General features: G+C 33.9%; 2 protein-coding genes across 3 annotated transcripts; one reads left to right on the top strand and one right to left on the bottom strand.

Moving 5' to 3' along the window:
* The first annotated feature begins 5,035 nt into the window (after nt 1–5,035).
* On the top strand, nt 5,036–7,627 carry LOC145073891 (homocysteine S-methyltransferase 2-like). Its single transcript, XM_079020364.1, has 7 exons — nt 5,036–5,302; nt 6,199–6,255; nt 6,393–6,586; nt 6,661–6,790; nt 6,880–7,080; nt 7,144–7,215; nt 7,304–7,627. The coding sequence occupies exons 1-7, from the start codon at nt 5,126–5,128 to the stop codon at nt 7,448–7,450; spliced, it is 978 nt and encodes a 325-aa protein (XP_078876490.1). The 5' UTR covers nt 5,036–5,125; the 3' UTR covers nt 7,451–7,627.
* Nucleotides 7,628–9,763: 2,136 nt separating this feature from the next.
* LOC145076634 (uncharacterized) lies at nt 9,764–11,158 on the bottom strand. Of its 2 annotated transcripts, none has more exons than XM_079022444.1 (3): nt 10,987–11,158; nt 10,321–10,512; nt 9,764–10,226 (listed from the first exon to the last, which is right to left on the bottom strand). In XM_079022444.1, exons 2-3 carry the CDS (start codon nt 10,460–10,462, stop codon nt 9,835–9,837), a joined length of 534 nt encoding a protein of 177 aa, XP_078878570.1. In that variant the 5' UTR covers nt 10,463–10,512; nt 10,987–11,158; the 3' UTR covers nt 9,764–9,834. The 2 variants fall into 2 exon arrangements, with proteins under 2 accessions (XP_078878570.1, XP_078878571.1); XM_079022445.1 differs by having other exon boundaries at nt 10,321–10,475.
* Nucleotides 11,159–11,737: the final 579 nt, after the last annotated feature.

Genomic DNA, 11,737 nt, shown 5'->3' with positions numbered 1-11,737 from the left:
TCTTGTCTTCTGAAGGACAGAGCTCGCGATTGGTGAGAGGAGGTGGACTACGCTTTGGGAGGCAAGTCAGTTGAGACGATGTCTTGGGATGACTTTCTTACGAAATTCAATGCTTAGTTTGCTCCCGTGATAGAGATTCAACAGCCGGTGAGGGAGTTTCAAGACCTTCACCAGACTACCGCCATGTTCCATGAGAGGGCCTTGTTGTTTGCGCAGTATGTGGTGGACGAGGAGATGAAGAAGGCTCGATACCATGATATATTGAAGGATGAGATACGGGAGTTCGTGAGTATGTCTAGTTGCAAGACATTGGATCACATGATCTCTCGGGCTCGCGAGCTAGAGATTGATTTGGATATTGTGAGGAAGAGGAAGTCGGTTCAGGCGCAGGTATTGGAGGGCTCGGGTAAGAAGCCCAAGGTTGTTGATTCGTGATCGAGAGGCCGACAAGGCCGGGGCCGTTGTGGCAAGTGCGACTAGTGGCATAACGGAGTTTGTAGGATGGGTGGGTCCGACTTCTACAAGTGCAACAAGACTGGCCACTTTAGCAGGGATTGCCCCACCATCCATATATCTGATTTGATTTTCTTCCATTGCAATTAGAGGGGCCACAAGAAGGCTAATTTCTCAATTTTGGTTGGAGGAGTAGTTGTATAACCCGCTTCGACGAATGTAACCTATTTGATGTAATGAAGGAAGAAATATTTGAGTATTATGTGATTTATTTGTAAATTATGTGCAATATATGTGCTTATATACGGGACTTCAGCAGTGTGAGGTGAGTTACCTTCCAGTAGAAATGGGTCTAAAGCCATAATGTCGGCCCACTAGTAGGAGTTGTTTGTTAGATAAATTTCTTTGTGATAAATGTCTGGTTAGCCACTATCTGATATGTTTTATGTGCTAGCATGATAGGATGTTATGTGATAGTGGTAGTAGGGGGAATAGTCCCCGATTACCGGTCGATAAGGCCGAAAGGGTAGTTTAGTACCCCGTTATGGTAGACAGATTATGATATATGTGATATGATATTATGTGGTAGTAGTATGGGTGAAATAGTCACCGGTTACTGATCGACAGGACCAAAAGGGTAGGTTGGGCACCCCGATATGCCTAACAGGGGTAGGTTGAGCACCTCGGTATGCTCAACAGGGTAGGTCGGGCATCTAGATATGCCTGACATGGGGTAGGTCGGGCACACCCCGGTATGCCTAACACTATGTGATTTGTATGGTATGTGGTAGGATGGGGGAACTCATTATGCTTCGTGCTTACAGTTTACGGTTTTGGTTTTAGGTACTTCGTTTTCAAAGGAAAGGATTCGGCTCGATCACAACGCATCACACTATGTTTTCCGCACATGAGATCTTTGAGATTACACTCTAATATGGTTTTATGATAATATGATTTGATTATTGATACTTTGGTTTTGACATTAGATATTATTATGAATATTTTTAACTGTCGGTTTTATATAATAAATTAATTAAAATGAGATATTATTATGAATGTTAATTTACCTCTCTCTCTCTCTCTCTCGCTATATATATATATATATATATATATATATATATATATATATATATATATATATATATATATATATATATATAGGTAAGTTCCGTTGAGATTAAAAATAAAATAGAAATCTTGAGATTCAACCTCAGTCACATATTTAAAGTTTGCCGCTCTAACACTCCAGCGTACCAGCGCGGTAGGTCTGTTATAATCATAAATAATTATATAGCGTCGTCTGTTCCTTTCTCCTCCACCACCATCCCCACCACCACAACCATAATTACCACCACCTTTGACACCAGCCGACCCCATCACCGTCACCTCCGTCATTTATACCACCGTTACCTCTGTCATCACCACATTTTCTGCCACCAACTGTCATAATCATATATGATTACTCAGTCTGTGAACATACATATATGTAGAATCATTTATAATTACACATACACTGCTGTTGTCAGTACAGTAGAACGTTAGAGCGGCAAATGAAAAATGTATGACTCAGATTAAATCTTAAGATCTCTAATTTTTTTTTAATCTCAATTGAACTGTCCCCGATATATATATATATATATATATATATATATATATATATATATATATATATATATATATATATATATATATATATATATATGGTGAGGTTCAATAGAGAACCATAATTAACCAAGGAACCAATCTTTTTTTCAACTTTTAGAACTTATTTTTTATTAAAAAAAAAAAAAACTAAAAATACAGAACTTTATAACTTTTTATCCTTTTTCCAATGATATAAAATTCAATTTTTTTTAACGTGAATTTTCAAAAATTCACAACGTGAATCTGGATTCACATGGTGAATCCGAAAATTATTTTTCACATTCACAATGTTAATATATGAATTTAGATATTTTTAGATTTTTTTTCGATAAAGAATAAGCTCTAGAAGTTGAAAAAAAAAATTGATTCCTTGAAGAACCCATGATTATGGTTCTCTGTTGAACTTTTATATATATATATATATATATATATATATATATATATATATATATATATATATATATATATAATGCTTCAATAAATATAAAAAAAATAAATAAAAGTATTGATTTGTAGGAAAAAGAGGACAAACCAAAACCAAATTAACAAAATGGTATGAGGATAATAATTTATATTTATAATACAGTATTAAATTGGAGTATCTTCGGAAATGATATCCACCACTTATTTTTTTCTCCAATCTCTTAATGTTGTATGATTGTATCTATATCGTGTAATGACATGCTACATCTTATCTAAATATCATTTTTATTTGACCCTAATCATATATATTTTAAAACTTTGTTATATTTTACTGACGAATATCCTTTTTAAATATATAAAATAAAATTAAACCTTTATTTTGTTACTTTTGATTTAATATCGTGTTTTAAAACGAAAAACCAAATAAATGGTCTTTATAAAATATTTCAAATGGACAAGAATAAGGGGGTGTTTGACTTAGCTTTTTAAGGGCCAAAAGTCCTTTTTGGAAAAGTTGCAAAAAGTCAGGTTTTCCTGACTTTTCCAAAAAGTTGATTTTCCTTCTATCAAAAATCCAAAAGTAGGTTTTAAAATTGTTTTGCCAAACATCTTTTGGCTTCTATCTTTTTCTAAAAGATCTTTTGGCTTCTCAAAAGCTAAGCCAAACACCCCCTAAATACATATTTATTAGTTTTCAGTAAAACTGATATTTATAGATAAATGTCTTATTTTTAAAAGACATGAAAATCCTATATAGCAAATATAATAAGCTATTGAAATAAGGGGAAAATATAAATCTAGCCATAATTACTAATTACTTATCAAATAATAGCTAAAAAAACCTCTTAGCCAAAAATAGCCCACAAAAGAGTAGTCAACCCATAGTTGACTACGGTCAACGGACGTTGACTAGAGGTGGCAAAAATTGACACGACACAAAACCCGACACGAAATAAACGGGTTTGAGTAAGATATTTCAACCCGTTTAAATAAACGGGTTGACACGACACGACACGAAAACTAAACGGGTAAAGTTAGGGTTGAGAATTTCAACTCGACTATGACTCGAAAATGACCCGTTTATTTATATGCAAGTTTTTTTTTTTTTTTTTTTTTTTTTTTTTTTTTTTTTTTTTTTTTTTAAATTCTTTAAATAAAATAGAAAGATACAAAACCAAAACAATAGTTAAAAGAAAACCTTTTGATTGAGTTATTTTGTAATGTTGAAATGACTTAGTCATCTAGATCAAGATTTCAGTTTCAGTTTTTTCATTATCTCTCAAACTATATAGTCCCTTTAGTCACTCTCTCATCCTAATGATCTTGTCCTTCACCTCCCCAACTTATACTCTTTAAATTTTGTCATTTGAGCTTGCTATGACTTCATCTATTCCCTTCAAACTATTAGCTTTTCCTTTCCACCTACCCAAATCCTACTTTTTCAACATACTCAATATTTTAACCTCACATGATACGACATATTTCAAGGTATACCTTTAACCCGAAACCCGACACGAACTCGACACAAAAATAAATGAGTTAACACGACACGACACATTAATTAAACGGGTTGGGTTAGGGTCAAACACTTTCAACCCGTTTAGTGTTTCGACACGACACGACACGACAAGATTGCCACCTTTAACGTTGACTACTCTTTTATGGTAATTCGTCAACTGTTTCGTCAATTCGTCTATTGTTTCGTGTTTTGTATAATTTTTTTTTATTTCTAAGATACAAAACCATAGGTTTTTTTAAAATCTACGGTTTCCTGTCGTTTTATTTATGGTTTCTTAAACCGTAGCCTATAGTTTTGGGAAAAAACACGTTTTTTACTGCTTTGAATTCTCAATAAGTTTTAACAAAATAATTGTTAAAATAATTCTACATCTTATAAACACTCTTTTTAATACTCTATATCAAAAAAAAAAAAAAAAAAACGTAGTTTTTTTAACAAAACACTAGATTAAACCCCAAAACAGTAGACTTAAAAAAAAACATATTTTTTTCCCAAAACTGTAGGTTATGGTTTCCCAACCGTAGATTTGAAAAAACTTACGGTTTTGTATCTTAGATATGAAAAAAAATATACAAAACACGAAACAGTAGACGAATTGCCGAAACAGTAGATGAATATAGAAACCTACGGTTTCGTGGGCTATATTTGGACATTTATTAATTTTTGGCTAAAAATTGCTAATCATTTCTTTAATTTGGCTAGAGATTAGTAATTGGCCTTGAAATAATTAATTATGGTAGATGCTCTTATAAATTAAAAATATATGTAATTTCTGTTAGCATCTCTTTAATAACATTTGTAAATATGAATTTGAGGTGAAGTATTAATAGAATAGATTTTTGAATTGAGGTAGTTAATTGTTTTAGATATCACAGAATAGGGGCTATTTCTGCCGTATATGAATGTTAAGGGGGTCATTTTGTCAAGTACAGTTTAAACCAAATCGCCGATTTCAGACCCTTTCTATAAATACACACTTCTTGTTCGGCTGATTCAGCGATCATCGAGTTGTTTTCACTGCCGTCGTCGGAAGAGAAGTCGATTCTGTGTTTATTTCAGTTAATTAAATAGAAATTATTCTGAACAATGGGATTGAGCAACGGCATCGTAGATACGTTGATGTATGATTTCCTCCGCAAATCGGGCGGCGTGGCCGTTATTGACGGTGGACTTGCAACGGAGCTTGAAAGACATGGTGCCGACCTTAACGACCCTCTCTGGAGCGCCAAGTGCCTCCTTACTTCTGGTAACCTTGTTCGTCAGGTATCCAAAAACCTCTTTGTCACTCTGTATATTTACCGGTGTTGTAATCGTCGTTTCTATAACAAAAATCTACCGAATGATGAGGATGTTGAGAGTTTTTGAATGCAATGTTATTTCCGTTTTATAAATAAACGCCATGGCTACCGACTAACTTACATCCTTTTTGTCGGTGCACAAAAGATCGAACATAAATGCTAAACTTGTGTCTGGTGAAATCGAACTCTTATACATTAGGAGCCAGAGTTTTATTTTAGAAAATTTCTCGAGGATTCTTACAGTTGGAAGGAGGTTCCGATCTCTGCGTTGATTAATTTTGTTCCCTGAGGATGATTATACATCAATAATCGGTTTTCATGTTTATTTTTGAGCTGTTCTGTATGAAACAAGTTGCGAAGAAATAACTATGTATCTTTTATAATCGAATGACTGTAGATTTTAGTTTCTTTTTCTTCCTCATTCAGGAAGAGCAACTATTTTGTTAGTAACGTGTGCACCACACACAGAGCACCTGTTTTGTTGATTCGGAAGATGATGAACGCTAGCTTTAACTCTCAATACCAATAAATTGGATTACCAGATCCCCAATTAGCCTTAGATAACCTATCCAATTAGTTTTTGTTGATAAATGGTCTTATACTCTTCATAAAACCAGGATTCATATAGGATATAGGTCCATAAAGGGGAAGTAGGACCATGTAACTTGTATTGATATGATTCTATAGACAAGAAAATTTGATATATTGTCAGCATCCTAATCACGTGGCCCATGTACAACACTATAAGGACCATTTCTTGACTATACTATCATAATTACTACATTTATTTCTTCAGTGGTCCTGTTCTGAGTTCTCATGATATGCAGTTTGAAACAAGTTAGCGTTATCTATTATTTGCAGGTACACCTTGATTATCTTGAAGCTGGTGCAGATATAATAATCACAGCATCTTATCAGGTGACTCAATTACCCCCCCCCCCCCCCCCCCCCCCCCCCCCCCCAAATCAGCATCACTAGTCACTACTATTTTTTGTTGATAAATTGTCTTAATACTCTTTCTCTCTCTCAATTTAATACTTACTATTTTTTGACAGGCAACAATTCAAGGGTTTGAAGCCAAAGGCTTCTCTAAAGAGGAAAGCGAAGCCCTGCTTAAAAAAAGTGTAGATATTGCCCTTGAAGCAAGGGATATATATTATGAAAAATATGGTGAATCTTGTAGGCCTATCTTAGTTGCTGCATCTGTAGGAAGCTATGGGGCATATCTGGCTGATGGTTCTGAATACAGGTAACTAAATAACCATAACTTCACATTATATTATTTTAAAAACATTTCCATGAAATCTTGTGTTTATGTTACAGTGGGGACTATGGCAATGCAATGAATCTTGAGTTCTTAAAGAGTTTTCACAGGAGAAGAGTTCAAATTTTAGCTGAATCTGGTGCTGACCTCATCGCATTTGAAACAGTTCCAAATAAGCTCGAAGCACAGGTTGTGTAATTGTGCTTATGGTTAAGATTTAAGATTCCTATTATTATTGAATATTAAATATTGATAATTTTTTATGAATACTTGAACAGGCTTTTGTTGAGATTCTTGAAGAAGGCATAAAAATCCCAGCTTGGTTTTCTTTTAACTCAAAAGATGGTGTAAACGTTGTGAGTGGTGATTCGTTGAGTGAATGTGCTAAAATTGCTGATGCATGTAAGAAAGTTGTTGCTGTTGGAATCAACTGTACGCCACCTAGATTTATCAGTGGGTTGATTCTAGCTATTAAAAAGGTATTATTACTTTTTATAATTATTTTCTTGTTTTATTTCTGACGAAACAAATCTTTCTTTCAGGTGACAAGTAAACCGATACTTATCTATCCAAACAGCGGTGAAACTTACGATGCTGAAATAAAACAGTGGGTGGTGAGTACTCCCTCATTTCATTCACGTCAGTCACAGGTACACAGTATACAGTAAACAGTGTGATGTTTTTTTTTTTTTGTGGTGACAGAAAAACACAGGAGTTGCGGATGGGGATTTTGTGTCGTATGTGAATAAATGGTGTGAGATAGGAGCGTCGCTTATAGGAGGTTGTTGCAGAACTACTCCCAACACTATTAAGGCCATCTGCAGAACTCTTCCCAGCAGATCAGCGTGAAGAGGTTCTAAAATAGGGAAAAAGGATGTTTCATGATCCTATTATGTAGAGGCTAATGAGCTATATGGACTTTCGACTTTAATGTAGTTTCTGGTGTTTGAACTATACCAATGCACTACGCTGAATCTAAGTTATGCTAAATTTTGGTTATTATATAATATTATATATGTTTTTTTTTTTTTTTTTGAACTTTTTACTGCATTGGTAAGGTTTGATCATTCGATTAGGTTGCTTGCAAAATAAGACTAGAAACAACTTTTTACTGAGATATGGAAGTTGTGATTCTGACATGCAGTTTGAAATTTCTCTAGTTCCAAGTTAATAAACAGTGGTGTTTTAAAATTAAAGTAACAAAAAAGGGGTCAAAAAAGTTTTGTTATCAAGTCGGATTGCCAACTACTGTCTAATGGAACGCATGGTTTTAGGCCAATTCCAACCTTGACACTAAAAAAAACACTAAATTGGTGTGATTTGAACGCTAATTTTTTTTTTCCTCATTCCAACCACACACTAAAAATACCCAATTAAAAACATATATATAATATCTTATTAATAAAATAACTTTACTTATATTTTTATTTAATAAATAATTATTATTTTCATTTTGTGGAAACTCACTCTATTTCACTATTTCTTAAAAACGACTACCTTCATCCATGGTTTCTTGAAACCACCATGTTTGACCTTTCCAAACTCAATTCCATTCTATTAGGTTTGAGTTGCTTGACCTTTCCAATTTTCATTCTCCAAATGCTTTCACCTCTACAAGACTACAACCAATGTATTTCTTGAAAACCATTTTCCACTCTCCACATTTCCAGTTGAGCAGATACAAAAATGAAAATGAAGGTAGCAGAACACCAGTTTTATAGAAAAAAAAAATACTGGAAAAAAGAATGAATCGAAAAAACCAAGTCTTAAAAGAAAAAACAAAAGTCATCTAATCTTATACAAAATTAATACAGTATTATATTATTATATTGAATATGAGTTTTGCCAGTGTCCCACCATTTGGCGGGTTACTGTAGATGCGCCCCATTTTGCCGTTTCTTATACCGTGCCATCGGAGGTTTTTTGACCAATAAATCACTATTTTATCGGTCGATTGGAGTTGGTCTCAGTACCAAAGATCAAACTTAAATGTCTTCCAATTGTTTACATTGAGTTTTCAAATTTTAAAAACAATATATAATTGTTTCGTTGGTAATACTATCTAACACATATGTCTCAATATACGACATTGGACAATCATAAATCAATCATTTATCTTATTGCACAAATTATTTTTTATATACTTCATTACTGAAAATACCCATTCCATCCTGAATGACAACAAATACAATCAATGTTACTTTTATGTGATTGTGTGTTGCATGTTTTTGTTTCGATCTTCATCTTGGTCAAATATCCAGTAAGTTATTAAAACTTGTATTGCCAATTTTCCATATACATCAGCAATATTATATTGAAGATACGATGGTGCTCCAAAGTCATCTTTCTAAGAACTTGTTAGAATAAAATTTAAGTTATTAAACCTTGTATTTCTATATACATCAGCAATATAATATCGAAGATATGTTGGTGCTCCAGAGTCATCTTTCTAAAAACTTGTTGGAACAAAATTTAGTTATTTTGAATAGTTCTCTCATTTTTAAATACTTGAAAAGACTTGTTTGGACACAAAGAATCCATTGGAACAAGCAATGTCATGTTTACTTTTATTTTTAACCTTTTGAAATTGCATTCTATGCCTTGAATAAAATACATCAATTGTGTAGTTAACTTGTGAGTTAGATAGAATAACTTGCAAGTAGTTAACCAAACTCTTTAATTTGGTATCCTTTATTATGGTTTATTGTTTAATCCCAAACAAAATGTATTTGGGATATATCGAAAACTTATAAGAAAATGTTGAAAACTTAAAAAGAGTCCATGAATATGACAAGGATAAAACTGGAAAGAGTCGCACCTTCATGTAAATCCCGTTAATAATTACACGTCGTTTTTTTTTTTTTTTTTTTATTGAGAGCTTTTTAAGCTTATGCATGCGTTGAATAATTATTGTATTGGATCAAACTCAAGTTTAGCTTGTTTTAACAAACATAATTCTGATAAACATTTTCAAGCTATTCAATTACTGGTATCAAGATTGCTTTATCGAATACTTGCAAAACAGTCATCAATTTTATCTAAATCAAGTTTGTATGGATCGAGTTTTATTTCTTGATCAAACTCAAACTTAACTTTTGCTTTAAAGAACATAATTTTGATAACTATTTTCAAAATAGACTATTAAGAGTAATCAAAATCAAGTTCAAAGGCAATACTTGTTTTTTTCCCCATAAGTTGAAAGAGTACAAGGACAAATGGCATATCATAAAGTGTCAAGCATCAAAACCAGAGTAAATCCCATTTTCTCTCAACAATCTCTTCTCTTCTTCGACATAGCTTTTACCCCTACTAGCCTGCCCCATATCCCTTTTCCTCTTTTCCTTCTGTGAGAAGCTTAACAAGTTTTTCTCTTTCTGCGTTCGTGCATGCACCAACTGTTCTCCTTCAAGCAACATGGCTCTCGTCTTCTGTCTATCTTGGTAGCTCTCTTCCGTCTCATTTGCTGCCCGCCTGTCCTGCCCCTGCCCGGTTGACCACGACCAATCACGGTCCTTGTCGCTTTCTTTTGGTGGAGGGACTTTTAGGACCGATAACCCGCCCCTATACCCGTGCTGACTCAGCGCTTCAAAGTCTATCCCTTTGCTCTTCCGCTTTACAGATTCAACTGCATATAAAAAAAATACAACAAAAACTAGGCTTATGTAGGGAGATGATGATGCACGGTTGTTTAAGAAATGGAAGATTTATTAAATTATTACCTCTAGATTTCGTTGATCCAGATCCACCACCAGAAACGATCTTTTTGTTCTTTTTTGGATTTTCATCTTTATCGGAAGCATCTGAATCAGGACTTGAAGAATCATCATCATCGTCACTCCATGGCATCATTCGTTTCATCATATATTCGCTAAATCTGGTGATTGTGTCAGGTAGCTTGTTTTAATGATTCCCTATTATTAAGGGATTTTAATTTAGAAAATCTGGTGTTATTTAACATAAAGCTCTATATTTCCATAACGAAAATTAACATGAAATCTAAACCATAATCAAAGATAATACAGTGGTAGACCATAAATCTGCCTAATTGAAATTCATGGTGCAATCTGAAGCATAGTGAAAGAGATACTCGCTCTTAAGGAGGACCACAACAGCAAATGTGGGGCATGTTAACATAAGCATGTATTATCAAAAGATCGTAAGGGTAGACTATATTCAATTGCGGAATTAGGGTTTCATTCGTAGTTCGATTTTGGGCATATGACCATGAAAAATTGAAGACATAGCTATTACATAGATAAGATCTTATAGAACGGTGTTTGATAATGGTTACCAATTTCAATTTTGTTGTGGAGTAACTTACAGTAGCTATTTTGTAAAAACCTAATTGCTAAAATCAGTAGAGCACAAGAAAGGAGATATAATACCACTGGAAACTACACACGGGAGTGATGGCCCTAGTTACGTTCGTTGTCGTTCGCCGGAATTCAAAGAATACTGACACTCCAACCAGCAATGAGCGCTGTAAAGTGTAAAACCCAAATCAGCAAAGCCGAGGTAACCTCCTGTTTCGAGAAGACGGATCCTCGTGCGCGAAAACTGGGTATAATTATAAAAAGTTAAAAACCTTTTATGTTGGGTTTATTTCCATATAGTACGACCCGAGTCTCGTTTTTAAAAATGTTAATTATTTCAACTACACATTTTCTTTCATTTGAACCAAAATTAAGATATTAAGTTTAATTATTTTGAGCAAATAAGTAATTAGTTTATTGGTATCCAGTTCTACTCATCCATCGAGATGAAATACCTCAGGTTGGAATGCCAATATATATAACGGGTCCAATCATCATCGGGATGACATACTATCGGTCCAATCAACTATCGGATTGGAATGCCCCCCGTCTGTTGGCTCACACACATAGCAGTAAAGTCTCGACTACCCATAATATGTGCCCATATAATAGATAACCATATAAACAATCTACTGACAATGATGTATGGATCACTAAGCATAACATCATCCTATATACCAGGATACCGATCTAATAGATCACTACAACACGATCACATACTATCACATAACATGATATCAAATATAAAGGCACGATCTTGGTGCCTTTAACCCACAAGTACAGTGAGGAAGGACTCACCTCAATCCACTGATAATCAAATGCA

Source organism: Lactuca serriola, chromosome 9 (genome assembly GCF_051521515.1).
Source record: "Lactuca serriola cultivar US96UC23 chromosome 9, Lser_US96UC23_V15, whole genome shotgun sequence".
Classification (NCBI taxonomy): Eukaryota; Viridiplantae; Streptophyta; class Magnoliopsida; order Asterales; family Asteraceae; genus Lactuca; species Lactuca serriola.
Note: the sequence above shows the minus strand (reverse complement) of the source record. Positions and strands in the feature narration are given on the sequence as shown.

Coding starts and splice junctions, on each gene's coding strand:
- LOC145073891 (XM_079020364.1), top strand. CDS start 5,126: ATGGGATTGAGCAACGGCATCGTAGATACGTTGATGTATGATTTCCTC. Junction 5,303..6,198: donor CTGGTAACCTTGTTCGTCAG/GTATCCAAAAAC, acceptor TATTATTTGCAG/GTACACCTTGATTATCTTGA. Junction 6,256..6,392: donor TAATCACAGCATCTTATCAG/GTGACTCAATTA, acceptor ATTTTTTGACAG/GCAACAATTCAAGGGTTTGA.
- LOC145076634 (XM_079022444.1), bottom strand. CDS start 10,462: ATGATGAAACGAATGATGCCATGGAGTGACGATGATGATGATTCTTCA. Junction 10,227..10,320: donor TGGATCAACGAAATCTAGAG/GTAATAATTTAA, acceptor TTTTATATGCAG/TTGAATCTGTAAAGCGGAAG.